Source organism: Miniopterus schreibersii, assembly GCF_964146895.1.
Source record: "Miniopterus schreibersii genome assembly, chromosome: 8".
Taxonomy (NCBI): domain Eukaryota; kingdom Metazoa; phylum Chordata; class Mammalia; order Chiroptera; family Miniopteridae; genus Miniopterus; species Miniopterus schreibersii.
In genome coordinates, this window is record NC_138109.1 from 7,941,005 (window position 1) to 7,963,460 (window position 22,456).

The window sequence follows — 22,456 nt, forward strand, 5'->3', positions numbered from 1 at the left end:
CCCCCAGTAAGGATCACAGCTCATGGGGGATCAGCAGACAAGATAACATTTGTGATACTGCCGTCTGAACCCAGGATAGATATTTCTCTCCATTCTCGTCAACAAGAGACTGTTGGCAGGAATTTTTAGTAGGATGTATGTGCCAAGAACTGGCAAAAAGGTCAAATGGGGAAAACCGTAGGTTAGAAATTCTGACTGGCACAGTGACACAGGACACAGAACAAATCATTTGACAGATGTGTAGTTTCCTCATTTATAAAATGAGGATATCTGTCCTGAGTACCACACAAGTTGTTAAATGGTTGAAAAAAATGGGAAGTAGATATGAAATTATTAGAGAAAGGCAAACCTGCTAAATAAATGCAGAGTAGTACTACACCCAGGTGAGGTTAAGAACTAAGTTTTGTTTTCCTTCAAGTTTTGTGTTTCATTCAACACTGCATGGGAAATACTCAGCTTGGTCAGGCAATTCCTTGGCTGGTGTGACTGGGTTTGGGTGGGGTCTTTGGCTAGCACTGTGGGACCCAGAAGGAATGAATGGAACCCCCAGCTCCAGTGTGTGGAACACACGCATGTGTGCACACGCATGCTGGAGGCAGTGAGGTAGAGCTTTCTGGACAGGTTCAGGTCCCGCCCTCCAGTTCTGTGCCCTGGGTCAGCCTCTTCTCCAGCCTTCCTCAGTTTCTCCCTGTGTGAAATGGGAGGTTTGCCATGAAGCCCACTGTTTGGGATCAAAAGACCCCAAGTTCCAAAAATCCTTGTTTAAGTGCCTCTAATTTCTGCCTTTGCTGTGTGAGAATCAATTCCTCTGGAAAGGGGCCGTCCGCACTGAGCCAGTGTAGGGGAGGGAATTGTGGCTGGACAGATAACGCAGCTCCTCTGCACCCTCCAGCACCGCCCGGAATCTGCTGGGACCACGTGCCGTCCTCCCTGAGTCTTGAAGACCTCTGTTTTGTTGGCACACTCCGTCTGCGCCTCTTGCCGTTTAGAGACTAAGATCGTACAGCAGGGTTGCGTGGTGCCATCTTCACTCACCGTGATTATTCAGTTCCTTCTTTGGTAACACCCATAAATCTTGTCTCACTGAGGGTGGCTGCCACTCTGAGTGTCTTTGAAATGAGGAAATTGCAGGCAGCCCTGTGGGATGTTGTTGCTGCCTTCTCAGTGAACTTGTCCAGAGCCTGCTTGAGGCAGAGCATGTAGCTGAGGATTGTTGCGGGGGTTGGTTGTCTGGCTCCAAGGGTATAGCCTGCTTCCTTTTTTGAGCCTGTTACATCGGTTTCATGGAGATCATCACTGTGTTTCCTGGACTGTCCCGTTATCCTCTCCCATTAAATAAGTTGACATAAACTCCCCGGCAAGGCTTCCTTTCTGATTTAGGAAGGCTGTCTTACCAGTGTGGTTCCTGTAATAGCTTAAAAACACAATTCAGCTTTATCAGAAAAAAAATTAAATGATGTATCAAGGAAGACATAAAAACATTTTTAAATCCCACAATGTTCTCATAAAGATATATGAGTACATTACTCAATTATTTGTAAAGGATTTTTTAAAAGATCTGTTTTGGTTGCCATGGCTAATGATTATAGCCATCAGAATGAGCCTGTGGTTATGACTTCAGTCTGCTCCGTGGAAATGACTCTGATGTCATAAACTGACTCAACTTGGCTGACAGGATAATCATGCAGAAGAAAAGCTGTTTGAACCCATATGCTCATTGAGCTCGACGGCAGGAAGGGCCATTTACCGTATGCAGTGATGGGCTGCTTCTGAAACTGAAGAAATTGAGAAGTTGTCATATAAGGACAAGGATCTAGTCTGGGCAAGTGCTGCTACATAAAGCTAGTTTCTGCAGGAGAGCAGAGGTGGCTGGCTGTAGAAGGCACCGGGAAAGCTGTTTGAGCCTCATCCTGTCAGCGTCATCACTTATAAGCAGGATGTCAGGATTAAAGACTGCTGTGCATACAGAGGGGAGATGTGGAGTGCCACTGGAGGGGCAGCAGCTGGGACCTGTCCTAAGAAGCCCTGTTAAGTTTGAGTTTGACCCTCCATAATACTGGGAACGCAGGTTCCGCCTTTCATCTCAGAATGAGTCCATGGAGCCGGTCTCTCAAGAGCCACCATGGGTTCACCAGCTGTAATAAAGTGAGCAAGTTTCACATCGCCTCTTAACGTAATTGCCTCTCTTGGTGGAATTTTCAATTAGTAAATTGCTACTCTTGGAATTGCATTTGACAGAAATCTCTCACATTATCCTTATGGCCAGATAACAAAACATAAACATGGAAATGATTCAGAATGTAATATTCCTGGCTGAAGAACAACTGATTCTACTCCAAGAGGGGTGATTAACGCATCATTTCCAACCTGGTCAGGAGCTCCTCATCCCGGGAGAAGGGCTCTAAGTTGGCATGCTCAGAATTTCTGAGTGGTGTCAGTGAAGATGTGTTTGTCACATTGACAGGTGACCCAAGGTAGAAGGGCAAAAACAGGATCCTAAGGTCCCCGTGAACTAGAATGAAAGGGATAAATAAATGGGAAGAGGGGAGGCAGGAAGCGGTGGTCTTCAATTGACTTGCTGGCTTTAGGTCAGCAACAAGGGAGGAGCTTGCAGGAAGATGACTGGCTCCATACAAGGACCATCAGCCAGGAGGGCTGGTGGGGATTCATGGAAACGGCGCTTTCATCTACCGTCTTGCTGACAGATTTTCAGTAGTATCATCACTGCACGTAAAGGACTGTACGGCACTTGTCGTTACCGTTGTTCTATGTGAGCGCAGAATTTGGTGCCTTAGAACAAGGGCACCACCTGTGACCTGCCACCTTTGTCCAGTCCCTGAGCTGAGAATGGTTCTTCCTGCATTTTTAATGGTTTTTACAAAATCAAAAGGAGAATAATATTTTTGTGACACCCAAAAATGATATGAAACTCAAATTCCCACATCCATAAAGTTTTGGGTTTTATTTTTATTTTTTTAACCCTCACCCAAGGGGTGAGGATGTTTTTTCCATTGATTTTTAGAGAGTGGAAGGGATGGGGAAGGGAGTGGAGGGAGAGGGAGAGGGAGAGCGAGGAGAGAACCTGCCACCCACTTACTGGACTGTTCAGTTATTGTGGCCTTGTTTAAAGAAACAACAGAGTGGTTGAAAAGGTGATGACTTGAGTAATATTTTTAAACTTCTAAAGGCTACTCTGCCCTCTGGTGAAAATCGGTTGATTGTCAGTATAGAGTTAACATAAATATTTATCATTTTTAAAGTTTTCTTTTTAAGTGAGAATAAGAAAGGAAATAAAACCCTATTTTACATTATTCTGCAAGGTTTAGCCAGTACAATTGGACAAGTGATAAAAGACATAAAATTTGAAAGAGCCATTATTATTTGTATGTGATATGATTGCCTGTCTTTAAAGACCCAGCTGAAGACTGGCAGGACTAATGAGTTGAATATAGTGTCCAGTAACAAAATACACTTTACATACACATAAATCACCAGTTCCTGCCACTGTTACCGTTGCCACCTTCGTGGACTACGTATAGCCTCTCCTGACCCCTTCCCTCCTTGCCGCAACACGGCAGCCAGAGTGTGCCTGCAAGACTCGGGTCAAACCAGGTCACTGAGCTGGAAGAGCTCCGATGGCTTTGCCGTCATTCATTGTAAGCCAGCGTCCTTAGAGCGGCCTGTAGACAAGGTGACCATGTACTTCATCATCCAAACCAGGACATATTTGCGAGGAAAAGGGGTGCTTAAAATAATTAAAATTATATAATTTTTTGGAACATTGATTGACCAACACTGGTTTTATTATATTGGAAAACCTATAAAAAGGTTTACTCAAAACTATTTTCAAAAATAAAATATTTCTCTAAAATGTACCTATGTATGCTAAAAAAGTTTTTTTTAATTATATTGATTATGTGAACATTAAAAGCAGAAGCAACAACAACCAAAAAGTAGAAGCTTTTTTTTTTTAAATCCTCACCTGAGGATATTTTTTCCATTGGTTTTTAGAGAGAGTAGGGGGGGGAGAAACATATGTGGGAGAGACACATCGATTGGTTGCCTCCCACATGTGCCCCAACCAGGGCCAGGATCAAACCTGCAACCCAAATACATGCCCTTGACCGGAAATCGAACCCAAGACCCTTCAGTGTGTGGGCCTGCGTTCTAACCACTGAGCACACGGGCCAGGGATAGACACATTTTTTACATGTATGCCCACACTTTAATCAGTTGATTCCTGTTTGTCTCCAATATTGTGTGTTCTGCTTACACATTGCTGCATAGCAGTCCACTCTAAGACTTGGTGGCTTGCAGGAACAATGGCATTTTCTCTCACGGTTTTGTGAATTTACTGGACTCAGCTCATCGGTCCTCACTTGGAGTCTCTTCGTGTGGTTGCAGTCCGACGGCATCTGGCTCTTGTCATGTTGGAGATGGCATCCATACTCATGTGTCTCCACATGCTTCGGCTGGGGCAGCTGGTACAGCTGAGGATGGCCTGGCGTCTCTCCCACATGGCCTGGCTAGCATGGGCTTCCTCACAGCATAATAGTCTCAGGGTACTTGGGGTGTTACGTATGGGCTAGCTTCCCCCAAGAGCATGTTCCAGGGGCCCCCACAAAGCTGCAAGGCTTCTTGTGACCTAGCTGTGAAGTCTGCACCATCACATCCACTGAGTTCTGTTGGACAAAAGCAAGTCCCCCGGGCCAGTGCAGAGTGGATGAGAGGGCCCTGCCAGCGGGACTCCCTGGGAGGCTTCTTCAGATTCTAACTTCCACACTGTCACTGCTGTTTTTCTGAAGAATGTATATTGAAAGCTTTTTTTCCTTTCATCACATTGCCTACCATCTTGATAAAAGTTACATTTATATTTAGTAAATTTGATGTTTCTTGCATTTAATTGATCTTCTCTGCATATCATAGTATTCTTTTTTAAATTTATCTTTATTGTTGGAAGTATTACCGATGTCCTCTTTTTCCCCCCATTGACCACTTCTTCCTGGCACACATGTCCCCCACCCCCATCATATTCTTAATTGAGAAAATACTGTCTCAAGTCCAAATTTCTCCATTTAGAACATATAAATATTTTGGCCCATGTATTTTCCCAGGCATTGTCTTTTTCCCTCCACTCAGAGTATTTTTCTCTGACAGATCTCTTACAGATTGTCTTTATGATCTTTTGAATGCCTCATCAAGTTTAGATGCCACAAAACTGTAGGCCTTTTTCAATTTTGTTCCATTTCAGAACAGAATATAAATTTAATTAATTAAAAATGACAGTTCCACCAAAAGATTCTTACCAAACATTAAAATATCCCCTAACGCCATTATGGAATTTCAAAATGAAATAAACTGAGTTCTGATCATTTTATTTGTTCAGGTTTTCCCTCAAGGGATGAATTTCAGGGTATTCTCAGTTACATGCTTTATGTTCGGTGATTGCAATTTCTTACATATTTTTAAAGCTGAGGGGCCTATTGTGCTTAATTTTAAAAGGGCCTCTGCAAGGACTCAGACATTCCTACTACACAGTTTATAGTGCCCACCAGACTGCGGATCTTTCTGTGTTTAGAATCAGCTTCACGAAAAATTGTCCTGTTACTCTGAATATACAAAAATATTTGTACAGTTTAACAACTATAGCTGGATTTTTCATAGGTGGGCTATCACAGCTTGTTTTGACCCAATCATGCATTATTGCTCTGTAGCTAATTCTTGATTAATGTGGGTTTCTTGATTTATTAAGGTTTTTACCATGATGCTGTACCTCACCAAAATTGGTATTTGGTCTCACCACAAAAATAGTTTTACATTCAGTGCAGAACTGAGTTTATAGTAGCTTGTCACCCTCAATAAATCAAATGATTAGGAAGGGTGACTTAGCTGGTTTTCTGTTTGAAGCATCTGACTGGCATTGACAGAACTCTGGCATCACTCGCAGTCATGAAGCCTCCTGCCCATAGAACCAGCACAGAAACAGCTATTGCTTCATCTTTCGCTCCATGTTACAGCCCTTAGAATGGAAGAGTGGGTGCGTAACAGAGGAATGGCCACTGGATCCGAACGAGTCATTTTTACAGTTGTATGTAGGCACACTGCAGTGCTGCTCACCTTCAGCCTGTGTTCCGAAAGAACAGCTGCCTGGTGAAGATGCTGGGCTTGAGCTAAGCTAAGGCTTGATTTCCATGTTTGCAGTTGGCACTGTGATGGTCAGTGGTGGGAAACATTCAGGTTACCAAAGTTCATTAACTTTCTGGGAAAATTAAAATTTAGGACTTTTTTAAAAATCTTCACCCAAGGACATGCTTATTGATTTTAGAAAGTGGGGGGAAAAGGGGGGAGAGAAACATCGGTCGGTTGCCTTCCCATATGCACCCCAACTGGGGATTGAACCCACAACCTAGGTATGCGCTCTGACTGAGAATCAAACCCACAGCCTTTTTTGGTGTACAGGATGACACTCCAACCAACTGAGCCACACCAGCCAGGGCGATACTTTTTTTTTTTAAACCTGCAGTTTGTTTCATCTCATTGCTGCTTAAAGAGTTCATTAAAAAAGAGCCCGGCCGGGCGTGGCTCAGCGGTTGAGCATCGATCTAGGATCTAGGCGATCGGGGTTCGATTCCCGGTCAGGGCACATGCCCCGGTTGTGGCTTGATCAATGACTCTCTCATCATTGATGTTTCTATCTCTCTCTCCCTCTCCTTTCCTCTCTCTGAAATCAATAAAGATATATTTAATTTAAAAAAAGAAGAAAAAAAAAAGCATTACCCTCCCACCCAAAAAGAAGCCCTGTAGATTTATATTGGAAGTTGCCAGATTTGGCCCACTGCCTGTTTCTGTGTGGTCTATGAGCTAAGAATTTTTTTAATATTTTTAAATGGTCGAAAACAATCAAAAGAAAAATAATATTTTGAGATGTGAAAATTATATGAAAATCAGATTTTGGGATCAATGAATGAAGATTTGTCGGAATAGTCAGGCCCAGTCATTTACTGGATAGTCTGGCTGCTTTCCCTATGACAGCAGTCAAGTCTCAATAGAAACTATATGGTCCACAACACCTAAAATCTATGGCCCTTCATAGAAAAAGTGCCACCGTGATGTACACTTTCAATAGGTGAGAAAACACTGGTGAGAGTTCAGACTGCTCTCATGTGTTCTTTAGGACTGGCCCACCTCTGATTCCCATACATGTTCTCATACACTTAGAATTTTCCATGGATGTGGCTGACCAGTGGCTTGACAGCTTTATACACTTCACAGGCCAAGGCACTGGCCACCTGCCTGATGTGCCAAATGGGCAGCAGCACCTAATACCTTTCCCACCACCAACAGACTATGCCGAGCCCCTGGATCAGCAAGCACCTGCATGCAGGTCCTAGGATGGGAGGGGCTGCACATTTTACCTGGAAAGATGAGAGAAGAGTGATGGGCAATCCTTGTCATCTCCTAAAGTCACCGTGCATCCCTCACAGCATCAGATAAGACGGTGGCAGATGCTGGAAGTACAAGGTGAAGGCCTGTCCACCCAACCTACTCTGGCTTCTTAGTTTAAGGCACCTGTTGATGATAACTGATGATAATACTTTGTTTAAAAATAGAAACCTGGGATTATTGCTATACCAACCTAAATAAGAGGCTTAAACTGGCAGCATCCCCCAAACACCCCCACCCCATGTGCACAACACCCCTTCCGAGTTCCTTGTCTGCCTTCTCCCCCCCCCCCCCCCCCCGCTCCAGGCCCATTGGTCCCCTCACTCCTCTGGACACCCACAGGCTCATCCCTCATTCCCCTCATACGTTTGTTAACACCTCCCCTTCTCAGGGAGAGAAACACCCTCCCAAGCTACTTTGGGGTGATAGAAAGGTTCTGTGTCGTGATTTTGGAGGTGGTTTCACAGGTATAGACATCTATGGAAATTCACTGAATTGTGTACTTCAAATGGGTGCAATTTATATTATATGTAAGTTAAAACTTGGTAATGTTTTTAAAAATGGGCTTCAAAGAATGTAAGAAAATGCGTGTGGTCATGGTTTTATATGTTAGATTAAGATTATTATATGCCCACTTGATGCCCTGGCCAGGTGGCTCAGTAGATAGGAGCATCGTCCTGTATACCAAAAGGTTGTGGGTTTGATCCCTGTTCGGGGCATGTATGGGAGGCAATAGATCAATGTTTCTCTCGCTCTCTCCCCCCTTCCCCCCCCTTCCCTCACTCCATCTCTTCCTCTCTTCCTTCCTCCTCCGCTCCCTGCCTTCTCAAAAAAAAAAAATTTTAAAAATCCTGGCCAGGCATGGCTCAGCAGTTGAGCATTGACCTAGGACCCAGGAGATCGGGGTTCAATTCCCGGTCAGAGCACATGCCCGGGTTGTGGGCTTGATCCCCAGTTGGGGGCATGCAGGAGGCAGCCGATCAATGACGTTTCTATCTCTCTCTCTCGCTCCCCCTTCCTCTCTCTGAAATCAATAAAGATATATCTTAAAAAAAAAAAAAAAAATCAAACATATCCTCCTGTGAGGATAAAAAAAGATACATACCCACTTGAAAAGTCCTATGAAAATAAAAGAAAATAATAAACATTGATTTTCTGAGTAAAGAGCATTTTTATCAGTCAGCAAAATTTTAACTTAGTATTTCTTGAGACTATGGTGTTCTGTTTCTCAAAACTTAATTCTCAATTTTAGCAAGCAGAACAATTTTTCAATCTCCCATTTGTTCATAATTTATTTTTGTTTGCACTTCTTTACCTTGGAAAGTATTTTTACATTTTAAACAGTTTTAAGGTAGTTTTGGGATGTAAGAGTAATTACAAGAAAATGTTTAATCTGTGTAGCTAGTTTTAGGTTGTTTTATACATTAAGGGTTAAATCTGGAGATGATCTGTTTAGAGCCATGAAGTATGTCCTGTTCGGTCTCTGAAAATCAAATTGTATGGGTTTATTTGTTTTTTGATAGAAAAACATTGATTTGTTGTTCCACTTATTTATGCAGTTGTTGGTTGATTCTTATATGCGGCCTGTCTAGGGAACGAACCTGCAGCCAAATTGTGTAGATCTTATTTCTTTTCCTAACACTTATCTTTGGCATGTCCTTTCCCTGCAGGCATGACAGGTTTTCTGATCAAAGTTGGTTGTGCTCTGCCATTGCTTGGTCTGAACCGTGACATTCATACTATGTGGACTCATGGTGGAGTCCTGCCTGGACCCAGTGGCCCAAGTGCACTGCTCACATGTAGTGCATTGCTTCATCCCACAGGCGCCTCCCCTGGTGCTGACTGCTTGTTTCTCTGCCCCAGGGTACCATCAGCGTTGGCATCGATGCCACTGACCTCTTTGACCGCTATGAGGAAGAGTATGAAGATGTGTCTGGAAGTGGCTTCCCGCAGATAGAAATTAACAAGATGCACATATCCCAGTCCATTGAGGTACAGTGCACAGACACCCCTCACCCCAAACCCCACCCCCGGCACGGTGGGCTGGGTTAACAAGGCACAGCGCATGAGCAGCTGGGACAAGGGAGTCTGCTCAGGGTTTTTCTCACCTTTATTTATGAAAGGATACAATGAACCACTGAAAAAAGAGCTCCAGTCCCAGCCTGTTGTTACTGCAGCATGAGTGCCGGGGCAGAGGCTTAGCTTCCAAGGTCACAGAGCTTTTCAGTCAGGAGGTGCAGATGGCCTGGGAGCCTGAGGTCATGGTGATTTTAGGAGAGAAAGCAGACCTCATGGGTAATTCAAGAACCAGTCTTAGTTTTAAGGCACACTTTACTGTGCTGAAAACAATATTCAGCTGAGCCCTGGGGTGACTAAAATGTCATCTTTCTGCCCGCTATTTGGATGTGGCAATCTGAGGGTTACAGTGGGTCTCTGTCGCCTCAAGTCACTTATTCTCAAGTGCATCATCCTAGACCCTAAAGGCCTACCTCAGTCAGTACGGCCATAGGAAGGCACATAGTGATCACTGTAGACTGACACTGTGGGCAAACTAAGAACCAGCTCTTAGCTCTGTTGTTTCCCCTGGTTTTTTGACATTTGCCCATTAAATCTTTTACAAACCATGACCTTGGTGGCTGCATGCAGGTCAGATGGCAAAGTAGGGGAGAAGCGAAGCCGTTGAGGTAATTCCACTCCCCAATGCCATTGCACTGAGGAATTGCCGCACAGTGGGCCTTGCTCTTACCATCTAATCATTAGACTTCTGTTCTTGGCATTTCCTGTTGCTTTGACGCCTTTATTACCTGCAAATGTCATTTCCTAGGCACCATTGACATCTACAGACACAGCCATCCTCTCTGGAAGCCTCTCGACCCAGAATGGGAATGGTGGGGGTTCCATTAACTTCGCGCTCAGACGAGTCACCTCTGCGAAGGGATGGGGAGAGGTAAGAATGTCAGCCAGTGGGCCATGTTCATCACAAAGACTTGTTTTTGAACATTTACACTCTGAAAGCTGGCCCTTGATGACCCAGGTTGTCCTCATCACTGTGCAACAGGGTACCAGATGTCAAACTTCACAAGATAACTCTCACCAAGAGAAAAATATGTCTCTCACCTGAGAAGGAATCCCTATAGTCTGCCGAACACTCACAGTTAGGCTAGAACAACACAGTTTCCCTGGAGATGCCAATTTCCAGAAATCTAACTTCTGGAAACTCCGCATCTTTGTTCCCCTCAAGCAAAAACCTGTAGGCTATTCCATTTCCCTACACAATTCAGAAGGCAGTGCCTCTGTCTTGGTGCGCTGGTCCACTGGTTGGCAGTCATTTAACAGCCATATCTGCCAAGCAAATTGAGCTGCATCAAATTAACATTGAAGAGTTGCCTTGAAAGTCACCCAGACTAGTAAATGAGGCAGCCAGGACAGGCTGGGCTTCCAAGGCTGTGAGTGCGGAACTGCTGATGGGTTTAACATCAGGCCCCTGAGAACCATCTCCAGTCACCTGTGATACCTGCAGACGATGAAGCAGAGCAGAATGAAAATGCAGAGATAAGGGCACTGCGTGGGAGGGGAGGGCCCACACCTGACTGCGCAGGCAGGCACTCTGCAGACAAGGGAGGGACTCCGATCCAGTCTCCCCTCCGGACCTGAGCTTGGGAGGTGAGCAGTGGAGCTTGGAGGGAGGGCTCCTTTCTGAAACATTCCTCAGTGGAGCCTGCCTTTTTTGAGTCAGTGGACACAGTCACCTCCATCTGGCAGAGATGGATGAGACAGTAAGAATCTTCCAGCCCCTGCTTTTCGAGCACTGGCAGAGGCCTATGACATGGAATCAGATGAAGGAATTGTGCCAGTGCTGACCTGAGGCCTGGGCTACTGGTGTGAGAGGAAACACCTTTAATGCTTTCTTTTTCCTTTTTGAACAGTTAGAATTCGGAGCTGGGGATCTGCAGGGCCCTCTCTTTGGTCTAAAGCTGTTCCGTAATCTCACGCCAAGATGGTAAATATAAAGAGATCAATGCTCTTTGATGGTCTTTGTGGATTAGGGGATCAGAAGCTGTGTGTTCTTTTTGTCAAGGTCATCTGGAATTGCCTGTCTGCCCTGCGGGGTCATTAGGGCAGGCCCTGCAGAGCCAGCGAGGAGCCAGACTGTGTAGGAGCAGGATGCACAGAGCACTGGGTGGGGGCCTGCTGCTCGGTGGTCAGGGCCCCGCAGGTCCTCTATGGGGCTGAGGCTCTGGCCCTGCCTGGTCACTGTGGGCTGGGAGGACCCGGGAGACTGGAGGGGAGGTGCCTTCATAGGGACATTGGTTAGCGATCTTTTCTTTTTTTAAATATATCTTTATTGATTTCAGAGAGAGGAAAGGAGAGGGAGAGAGAGAGACAGAAACATCAATGATGAGAGAGTCATTGATCGAGCCCACACCCGGGCATGTGCCCTGACTGGGAATCGAACCCCGATCGCCTGGATCCTAGGTCGATGCTCAACCTCTGAGCCACGCCCGACCGGGCTGGTTAGCGATCTGAAACATTTATGAGCTTGTGCACCATTTGTCCCCGAGAATGTGCGTAAAGCTCTGAAAAGGGGTTCCGTAAGCAGTGGGCAGCTGGGGAGACCGCCTGGTCTCAGGGAGTGAAGGTGCTAGAGCTTTAAGCCCTGCGGCATGATGTCACACTCCCTGTCCTTTCTAGAGCAGCGGGGGTGGCCTCGTTCCCATTTGGGGGTACCCGTGTGAGCTCAGATAAGGACTGAGTGGAAGGTGTAGCCTCTCCCCGGGGGATAAAGTACAGCTCAAGGAGGCCTGGGTAGCTTGCTTCCTCTGGGCGTGTATTGGTGTCTGCCACATTCTGCGGGGTAAGACCAGTCCCTGCCCTTCGTTCCCTAGTAAAAGCAAGTCTGCAGGTCCATCCGACATACGGAGGGTCAGGGAAGTGTGAGGTAGAGGACGTCATCTGGGACAGAAGACCGCGTTTTGTGAAGATGAGCGCAGCCTGGGTGGAGAACGCGGGGAGGGGTGCTTCAGGCCGCCGTGTTGGGTAGAACCCGGCTTCTGCCTCTGCTCTAGGACTTGGATCAGGGTCTGGGAAGGGGACAGGATTTGTACTTTTAACCAGAGCATCAGGTGAACAGTGTCTTATGTGGGTGTCATCGTGGCCCTAACCTTGTCTGCTTAGGATTGTCACCTCTGATGCTGACTGAAAGCACAGATCCCTGCCTCAGCCCCTAGTTTGAGCAAGCAGAGCAGGTCATTCTGAAGATCGGACACCTGAGGAGACATGTCTTTGAAGAAAACCCGTAGCTCATTTCTTCTGGTTGAGCCTGAAAGTACCCACAGCGTAGTCACCTGGGTCTAGTGCTGGCTCGTCGTCAGCTTTTGCAGATGTGGAAATTTCATCATGGTCTCGTTTATCAGACTTGAAGGAAGATTATAAACAGGGATGCCTGTTTATTCGTGCACAGTGTCTGCTCTTAGGGTGTCCTAATCCCAGGGGCAAGTTCCCTGCAAGTCCAAACTCTGTCTTAAAATTCTAGGGGAGACTTTTCTCTCTCTTCCTGCTTGCTCCCCTGACTCCAGTGTGACTAAAGCAGGAACTGCAGCCGTCGTGCAACTTGAGGATGAACTAAGTGAGAGGAAAGGCTAGGTTGGGGCCTGAGGCAGGAAAGGCGCTAATTCATTTGGCTATGGGAAGCTATTGGAAGTCTGTGTGTAGGAGCGAATCTGATCAGAGTGATCACATTTACTATTATTTTAATGGAAAAAGGGACACCTCCAGAACTTAGGAAGAAGAGAGAAAAGCTAAATTTAGGCAGCCTAGTGCCTGCCGGGCTTTTGGCTAAGGGCACACCGTTTGCTCACCTTTTAACACCTTGAGTCAAACGGTGTGAATTCCTTTGTTACTGAGGTGAAATACCCCTTTTAACCAGAAGATGGGGCTGACTCCCTGGAAACAACTTCAGAGGCCTTTGGGGGAATGGTTTTCTGTATGGAGGTGCTGGCATAAGGTCGCATCCTTCACTGACTGTTTCATTACTGTGTTGATGAGATGCCATAGGACTAAACTCCTGTTTATATCAATTAGCCTGTTGTAAAATTGGTTTTGTTGTACATCATGTAGCTTACAAGTCGCAGGACCTATTGAGGACATTAAGTGAGGACTTCTTGTACCAGCTTTCCAAGTAGCTTCAGTCCGTGGATGTCCATCAGAATCCCATGGGCAGTGTTTTCGTGCCTGGGCCGCCCCCCGGAAATTCTGGCTTAATTGGTCTGGGGTGGGCTCTGGGTACTGGTTCTCAAACTCTGCTGCACATGTAGTCACCCGCAAGCTTTTAACACTCTGACCAGAATGCCTGGCGGTAGGAGCACCGTTTTTCTAGACTAGCAGGCGATTCTAGTGCCCGGCCAACTCAACTTTGGGAGTCTCCCAGGTGATTCTAATTGCCTGGCTGGGGAACACAGACATTTGGGTGCCTCTCTGGTTGTGGCTGAAGTGGGAATGGGTGGGATGGGGAGTGCAGATTAGCAGGGCGATGGCTGGAAAGGTCTCACCGAGTCACCCTCCATCTCCTTCTTGTGTTAGAGGCTTGGCCTCTTGCTTTCCATGTAGGGGTAATGGAAGTGATGTGAGCAGGGTCTCAGCAGAGAGGAAGGGGCAAGAACAGCTGAGGCCAGGCATCATCCAGGACCCTTTCTGTCTGTGTCCCCCCAGCTTTGTGACGACCAACTGTGCTCTGCAGTTTTCATCCCGCGGAATCCGGCCTGGCCTCACTACTGTCCTGGCTCGGAACCTGGACAAGAATACTGTGGGTTACCTGCAGTGGCGTTGGGGTATCCAGTCGGCCATGAACACGAGCATCGTCCGGGACACCAAAACCAGCCACTTCACTGTGGCCCTGCAGGTGAGGATGGATTCCTCCCCCTCCCTCAGTGTGCCCTTGCAGCCTGTACCCTGGTCACCCTGCCCGAATCTGAGCACCTGTGGTGGGGACCCAGTGAGGCAGGTTCTAGTCACTGCCACCCAGGGTTGTTGAAATGCCGTTGCTTGCGGGCGCCCAGTGTAGTTGTGTTTAGTTACCCTAAAGCCAGATCCCTTTTTCACATCTTCTGGTGGGAGGAGCCCACAGAATCAGGGTGGGGGCAGCCCTGGTTGGTAGGTGACCCCAAAGCAGAGTTGTGTGCTCATATGTCACTTTGTCAGGGGCACAGGGAGAGAGAGAGGCCACCCCTCAAAGGGCAGCTCTCACCAGCTGCTGCCATGCAGGAATGCAGGCTCAGTGTTAGACTTGTTCTTTTTCTTGAGAAGGCAGAAAACTGGGTTTTTATGTGCAATCTCCCGTTGTTTAATATTGGCTATGGATAAATTTTCACACACTGTGGGACTGCCAGATTGCAGCCCATGCCTGAGAGGCCTGCCCACAGTGTGTGCTCAACAGCTAGTCAGAGTAGTACCCTCCTGGCCACAGGGTCTCGGTCACCAGCCATGGTATCTTTTTCCCTGTCTTCTCAGCTTGGAATCCCTCACTCCTTTGCACTGATCAGCTATCAGCACAAATTCCAGGATGATGACCAGACTCGCGTGAAAGGGTCCCTTAAGTAAGTCCTGACCTGGCGACCTAGGAGCGTGCCAACGGGGGGGTTTCTGATCGTGGAGCCAGCTGGTGGAAGATACCCACTCATGCTCATCTGTCATATGTGACATTTCTCAAGCACATCCTACTGAGAGGTGGTGGGATTCACTACTGTGCAGACCCAGGGGTTGGGGAACAGGGGATCTAATGGACGAACTAGACCATCAGTGTCCTGGCTTTGTTCTGTTCACTGTGGAGAGGGCAGGACAGGAGGTGGGTGTGGGGACCCAGCCTCTTCTGAGTGACAGTGCCCCTGCACCCTGATGCTATGGGGCTTTTGCCATCTGCTCCCTGCAGGGCAGGCTTCTTTGGGACGGTGGTGGAGTATGGAGCTGAGAGGAAAATCTCCAGGCACAGCGTTCTTGGTGCAGCTGTCAGCATAGGAGTCCCACAGGGCGTTTCTCTCAAAGTCAAGTAAGTTGAACTCAGATATTTGTGGCCACAGGTTACCTGGCTTCTTGTAATTCACCTGGGCTTTACCTATGGTAGGGGTGAAACAGGGAGGGAGTCTTCCGTTTCTGTCTCCAGTATTCCTTATTCCTTCCTAAAAATCTGAGTTTCCTTCTGACACCAGTTTCTTTGGCTTGAAAAACTGTCTTCAAATTGTTTTATAGTGTAAGTCTGCTAGTGGTGACCTCAGCATTCTTCAACCAAAAAACATGTTTATTTTTCCTTTATTCTGTTTTATTAATATATTTTATCTATTGCATTATTTTATATTATATTAACCTAAAATAGTTCAGTTATGGGCAGTCCTGCCCCAGAGCTAAACTGTTGTTATTGCTATAATTTTTAAAGTCAGGTTTATTGAGATAAAATCTACATAAATTAAAATTCACCCTTTTTATTGTGCAGTTCTGAGAGTTTTGACAGTCATGTAAGTCATGTAACCACTGTCACACTCAATACATAGGACACTTCCATCATCCCCCAAATCCCATCACACCCTGTGTGTGGTCTTCCAGGCCCTGCCAACCACTCATCTGATTTGCCCCTTATATTTTTGCCCTTTCAAAATGTCATGTAAATGGAATCACGTGAACAGCTGAAGCCTTTGTGCTTCTTTCTTGGGCATAATGCATTTGAGATACGTCCATACTGATACATACGTCAGCAGTGTGCTCCTTTTTATGACTGTTCAGTATTGCATTGTGTAGATGTCCACAGTGTCTCTATTCATCCGTTTAAAGATGTTTCCATTGCTTCCAGTTTTTGACAACTACAAATAGCCAATATAGACATTCATGTAATGTTCATACAGGTTTTGTATGAACATTAAGTTCTGATTTCTCTTGAGTAATCTGTTGGAGTGGGTGTGCTGAGGCATATGGTAAGTGTGCGTTTACTTTCTATAGCAAAGTACCCAGTCATATTCCAAAGCGGTGGATTTATTTTACTTTCCCACCAGAAGCATGAGAGTTCCAGTTGCTCCATATCCTCGCCAACCTTTGGTTATGGGCTTAATTTTGCCTATTTTAGTGGATGTATAGGTATATCCTATTATGGTTTTGATTTGCATTTTCCTGATATCTAATGATGTTGAGTTGAGTGTCTTTTCATGTGCGTATTTGCCATCCATAGATCCTTCTTAGTGAAGTGTCTTAAGTCTTTTGTCTGATTTCTTATTGGGTTCTTTGGATTATTTTTTAGCTTTGAGTCTTCTTTATCAATTCTGGAGTTGCTTTTATTTTTAAAGGATATTGTCACTGGACATAGACTTCAGGGACAGCAGGTTTTTTCTTTCAGCATTCTAAAGATGATGTTCTACTTGTCTTCTGGCCTCAGTTGTTTCTGATCACAAGTCATTCAGCATTATTCCCCTGCGTGTAATGTCTTTTTTTCCTGGCTACTCAACTTTGGATTTACTTCTGTTTTTCAGCAATTTGACTGCAGTGTACTGGATGTGGCTTTGTTGTGTTTGTGCTGCTTGGGCTTTACTAAATCTTTTGCATTGGTAATCGTAGGTCCTACATCAAATTTGGTATTTTTAGGCCATTAAGTCTTCAAATATGTATTCCTGCCTCATTCTCTCCTCTCTGAGGCTAATCACTTGATTGTTAGATCTCTTGATGTTTTCCCACAAGTTTCTGAGGCTCTGCCCGTTTATCTTCATTCCTTTCTCTCTTTGTTCCACCTACTGGATAGTTGCTGTTGGGCTGTTTACAGGCTCACTGGCTCTTCTCTTGACTCCATCTGCTGTTGGGCCCATGAGCCCATTCAGTGAATGTAGATGACTTTGAGCATAGTTAAAACTGTTGCTTTAAAATCTCATCTGCTAGTTCCAACTTCTGGGTCGTCCAGGGTTGGTTTCTGTTCATTACCTTTTCCTGTTTTTTTCTGGGTATGTAGAGTAGTTTGTAGCATATCCTGGGTGTTGTGAGCAATACATTGTAGTGTCTATATTCAGTTATGTTTCTCCAAAAAGTGTTGATTTTCCCTTTTAGAAGGTAGTTAGAAGTCAAACTGCAAGTTCAGACTCCCTTTGTGGCCGGAGCCAAAACACAGCACATTTTACCCTCAGCGAGGCCACTGATAGACGAGGGACCAGCTGGAGGTGTATGCATGTTTATGCGCAGATTTTGGGGCTCCCCATCGCTGACCTTCCTTTTTATTAATTGACTTTGGGGTCCCCCCTAGTTCCCAACTTCTATGGTTGCCCCAAACTCTGACCTCTGGTGCTTCAGTCTAATGGGACTGCAGATTCTTTCCAGTTTTAGCCATCCAGATGGTACAGATTGAGAGTTGCCCTTAGGCTAAATGCTGGTGGGGGGACTCCGAAATTCCATTCTTCTGGATTTCAGCCCTTCCTTTGTACTGCCTGCCTTTAGTTACTATCTAGTGCCTGAAAGTCTTTGTCCCCCTTTAGTACGTGTGGTATGCTTTGTCCAGTAAGAGCTGCTCGGCCATTACTGGAAGCAGAACCTCCTCAATTTGCTGACTTCGGATATCTTCACACACTTACTTCGAATAGGTAAATCGAGGACTGAGATGTGACTGTCGCCAGGACACCTGGAGGAATGTCCGCTCCTGTCTTCTAAGGCCACATTTGCTCTGGTCAAGCATTAGTCTGTTGCTTTGCCCTTGAGGTCAGCAGGCACTGGGGCCTTTCTTCTGTTCCACACATCAAATCCAGCAGCTACACTGGATTTGGAACGGGAACCAGCAAAGGGGAGTGGGTTAGGAACAAGCTGACTCCGGGGTTCCTTCTGACTGGTGTTCACTGTGTCTGAGAGGCTCCTCCTGGCGCTGAGGCCCCCGTAACTTCCCTGGAAGCTTGACTCATCTTCGATGTGTTGTTGTTTTTGTTTTCAGGTTAAACAGGGCCAGTCAGACCTACTTCTTCCCTGTTCATCTGACGGATCAGCTCCTTCCCAGCGCTGTGTTCTACGCCACCGTGGGGCCCCTCGTGGTCTACTTTGCTATGCACCGTCTCATCATCAAACCATACCTCAGGGCTCAGAAAGAAAAGTGAGTTTAAAACATGTCACAGGGACGTCACTAAAGAACTCTATTTCTGTTTAAAAGGAGGTTGGGGAGAGCCATCTAGGGACAAAGCAAAAGCTGCACAAGCCTGTGACAAACAGATTTGCTTGAGATTGCCTTGGAAATATTTTTAAAGTTCTAGAACTAGGAATGCAGTAAGATCACAGACTGTTTGCTGGGCACAGGTCCAACAAGGGGTAACACACGCTAATGTGCGGCTTGTGTTTTTCTCGCATAAGGGAGTTGGAAAAGCAAAGGGAAAGCACAGCCACCGACATCCTGCAGAAGAAACAAGAGGCAGAAGCTGCAGTAAGTGCTGCATCAGGCCACCCTGGACGCCCTTTCACTCTGCGTGGATATCTAAATGCTGCATGCAGAGCACGCACTGCTCCTCTCTCCTCTGGTCCGCAGTTCTTAAACTAGGGCTCAGGAAATACTTCCCATTCTGCGTACTGGTTTCACGCCTCGGGTCTCAGACTTCTTTCCCAGCAGCTGCATCGCTCATTGTCGTCTTTATATTGCCACTGGGAACTTCAGGCCCAGTTCTAAAGATGAGCTTCAGTTACCCTCAAAAGGCATAGCGAGGTGGTGTTTTAAAGTGGTGGGTCTTGTCCTCTTTTTCTTCCTCTAAAGTGAATTGTGGGGTTTTTGGGTTTTGTGAGTGAATTGTTTTTACATGATGTAGCAGAGGTATCCAGGATGGGTGTCGGGTACTGTCGGGTTCTGTGTGGACAGGGGAAGCTGAAATGAACCCAGCACGTGGTTGTGGCTCTGCACAAAGAGGCGGAGCCCAGCGAGGGCCCTGATGGCTGCCTGCCTTGTTCTTTGCAGGTTCGGTTGATGCAGGAATCTGTCCGAAGAATAATCGAGGCAGAAGAATCCAGAATGGGTGAGAAGACATGGCCTCTCTGGAAACAGGGCGGGCATGGGGGTCCCAAAGGAGCACACTGCTCCCGCACTCCATTGTGGGTGAATGGGGTGTGGGGGTGCCCTGCCAAGGCCCACCCCTGCTCTGACTCAGTCCCTTTTCAGGCCTCATCATCGTCAACGCCTGGTATGGGAAATTTGTCAATGACAAGAGCAGGAAGAGCGAGAAGGTGAAAGTGATTGACGTGACTGTGCCCCTGCAGTGCCTGGTGAAAGACTCGAAGCTCATCCTCACAGAGGCCTCCAAGGTAGAGCACCACGTTCCCAAGGGATTCAGACAGAAAAGGCTTCTCGGGCCTGGGGACAGCTGGCCCCATGGAATGGCCTCTTCTTCACAGCCTTCGTGTTGCCAGCATTCGCTGTGTGGGATGCTGCCCAGCACCCAAGTTAGGTCCACACTGGGTCAATTTACTTCCCGCATTCATCCACTCAACAAGTATTTACTGAGTACCTACTGTGTGCCAGGTACAACAGCAAACAAAATTCTCATTTCTTTCTCAAGTGGCAAAGTTTGCATCTTCCGAGGGAAAGTCAGGGCCCTTCTAAGGGCACCGCACCTGCAGGTGGTAGCAGACGGCGGTCATGCTGGGTTTAAACACGTCGCGAGTCCTCTTTTAAATCAGAATGTTTGTTCCAGGCTGGGCTGCCCGGGTTCTATGACCCATGTGTGGGTGAGGAGAAGAACCTGAAAGTGCTTTACCAGTTCCGAGGCGTCCTGCACCAGGTGATGGCGCTGGACAGTGAGGCGCTCAGGATACCAAAGCAGTGTGAGTAGCTGCCCCTCTGCAGTTGCCTGCCCTGTGCAGAGACCAGGAGAGAGGCCCTCAGCTACTGACCGGACTGGGACCAGGGGCATCAGTGTAGAGCAGCAACCACCTTGTTACCCGCCTGGGAACAGATGGGCTTGGGAGACTCGCTCAGGGCCCATGGTGTGCTGCCCTGCAGGGGCGTCAGCCTTTCCCAGGTGGAATTACAGTGAGCTCTTTGCTTGGAACTGCAGCTCAGGTGGGGGGTGTGAAGTAACCCAGCTGCTCATTTACGTTCCAGAACCATCCATTAGCCAGGCAGCCTCTGGTCTGCTGATGGCTGAACCCCATGGAAAGAGGCCATGGAAACAGTTGCCTTTTCAAACAGAGTCTGTTTTTTCTTTTACAGCTCACAGAATTGATACAGATGGATAAACTGCTTGAAAAACCAGATTAAGAGGCTGCAAAAAATCTTTTCCTGGGATTCTACAAATTTGGAAGCAGGGGAAAAACCCAGACATCAGATGTGTTTGTTTTATATTATTCCTATAGGAAGTGGTACCGTATCAATTATGTGAAGGGACACAGACACCCTGCTTTCATGGGTGCTGTAGGGAGGACTGAGGCAGCCCTACCAGGACCAGAACCACAGCACAGCTGTGTCTGTTTTCCCAAGGATCATGTTCCCAAGGGAAGGGCCCTGGGCCCCCAGATGCCTCTGGGTCTCTCCCCGGGGTCTTCAGCATGTGCTGACCGCAGCCACCCAGTAGTTCTTGGTCTGTCTTGAGGTCATTGTGGAACATCCTGCCCTCACAGGACCATGAACTGCTTTTCCTGAAACCCACACTCAACATGGAAAGAACAGAGGTCTGCAGTCATTTGAGCATCTGTGTGGTCAACTTCCCAAAAACCACCTTTTCCTGCTGAAATATGGAGAGGAGTGTGGGTTTATAAATCTGCTTTTTATCTGAGAACAAATGGCTTGGGAAATTAGTCTCTTTTTCCTCCCAGAACTTCTCGAATCATTCCACTGGCACCTGGCCTGGGACAGAGTAGTATACCTCTATTCCCAGGGCCCATCCCTGTCACAGGTCACTTCCTTCCAGGACCTCCCCCATTCTTGTGGGAAAAGACGGGTGTCCCTCTCACCTCATCCCAAACGGCTCAGCCTGACCTGCCTGCTTGGCACACCGCAGTGCAGTGTTGGAATGAAGGTGGTCAGGAGGAAAGGGGAAACGGATGAGGGGGCATAGAGCGCCCCTTTCGACTGCCAAATCTGTCCTAGCAGCTCACGGCCAGCAGGTGGCGCTGCTACTCCCCATACCTGGTCTGGCCCAGCTCCCTCCTCACAGGGACTCCTTTCTGGGTGTCTGCTCTCAAGACCTTCCTCCGCTGGCCTATGGTGGATGCAGAATACTTTAGGAGCCAGGATACTTCTGAACAGCGGGATCAGTTACCTGTCATGAGCACAGGCCTGATGGGCGGTGGTTCTGACAGCTCCCATCAGGCTTCACCCCAACACTGGTACCAGTGGAATTGCTAATGACCCCTTCCTCCAGTTTTAAAAAACAATTCAGGTTGTCCAATCCTTAATATTTATCTCCATTTTAAAAAGTCCTCTGAGCTGCTGCTCTGAATGTGAATGTGCAATCAGCGTTGCGTTTAGTCTGACTTCAGACACAGCCCTCTTCCTTCCACAGCAGGTGGTCTTTTGGGCACCAATTCTCTTCATTCTGCCTGAAATGGCCTGTACAGGAGGCACTCTCTTACCACAATAAACCTTTCCTGAAAGCTTGGGGTAGTGTTTCAGTGCATCTGTACATTTTTGGGAGTGAGCAAAATAAGGGAAGTGCCCCTCCTCAAAGGCCTGTCCCAGCCCTTACCCTTCAGTTTAAACCACATTAAACCATGAAGCTTAACCAGAAGATATTGTTCTGTTTTCTGCGTTAGACACCTGAGAAAAAGCCCTGAGTTAGGAAATCTCAGGCTAAGTTTCTTTTTTCCCCCCTCACCTGGGGATATTTTTTCCCATAGAGAAACGGGGGGTGGGGGGTGGTATGGAGAGGAACATAGATGTGAGAGAGAGACATCGATTGGTTGCCTCCTGCATGAGACCCAACCAGGGCCGGGGATCAAGCCTGCAATCAAGGTATGCACCCTTGGCTGGAATCGAACCGGGGACCCTTCAGTCCACAGGCCAACACTCTAACCACTGAGCCAAACCAGCTAG

At 47.0% G+C, this 22,456-nt stretch overlaps 1 protein-coding gene across 2 annotated transcripts in view; it reads left to right on the forward strand.

Annotated features, from left to right (window-relative positions):
• The window catches only part of DNAJC11 (DnaJ heat shock protein family (Hsp40) member C11), a 45,178-nt gene extending 23,161 nt beyond the window's left edge, over window positions 1-22,017 (forward strand). The window contains exons 5-16 of one of the 2 annotated variants that reach the window (XM_081145303.1): window positions 9,307-9,435; window positions 10,268-10,390; window positions 11,370-11,443; window positions 14,152-14,341; window positions 14,950-15,035; window positions 15,368-15,484; window positions 18,383-18,538; window positions 18,793-18,862; window positions 19,385-19,442; window positions 19,586-19,728; window positions 20,118-20,247; window positions 20,636-22,017. In XM_081145303.1, coding sequence (XP_081001429.1) covers window positions 9,307-9,435; window positions 10,268-10,390; window positions 11,370-11,443; window positions 14,152-14,341; window positions 14,950-15,035; window positions 15,368-15,484; window positions 18,383-18,538; window positions 18,793-18,862; window positions 19,385-19,442; window positions 19,586-19,728; window positions 20,118-20,247; window positions 20,636-20,661 — 1,302 coding nt within the window. In that variant the 3' untranslated portion in view covers window positions 20,662-22,017. The remainder of the gene's footprint in view (window positions 1-9,306; window positions 9,436-10,267; window positions 10,391-11,369; window positions 11,444-14,151; window positions 14,342-14,949; window positions 15,036-15,367; window positions 15,485-18,382; window positions 18,539-18,792; window positions 18,863-19,384; window positions 19,443-19,585; window positions 19,729-20,117; window positions 20,248-20,635) is intronic. The other variant, XM_081145304.1, reaches the window with a different exon arrangement.
• The last annotated feature ends 439 nt before the right edge of the window (window positions 22,018-22,456 follow it).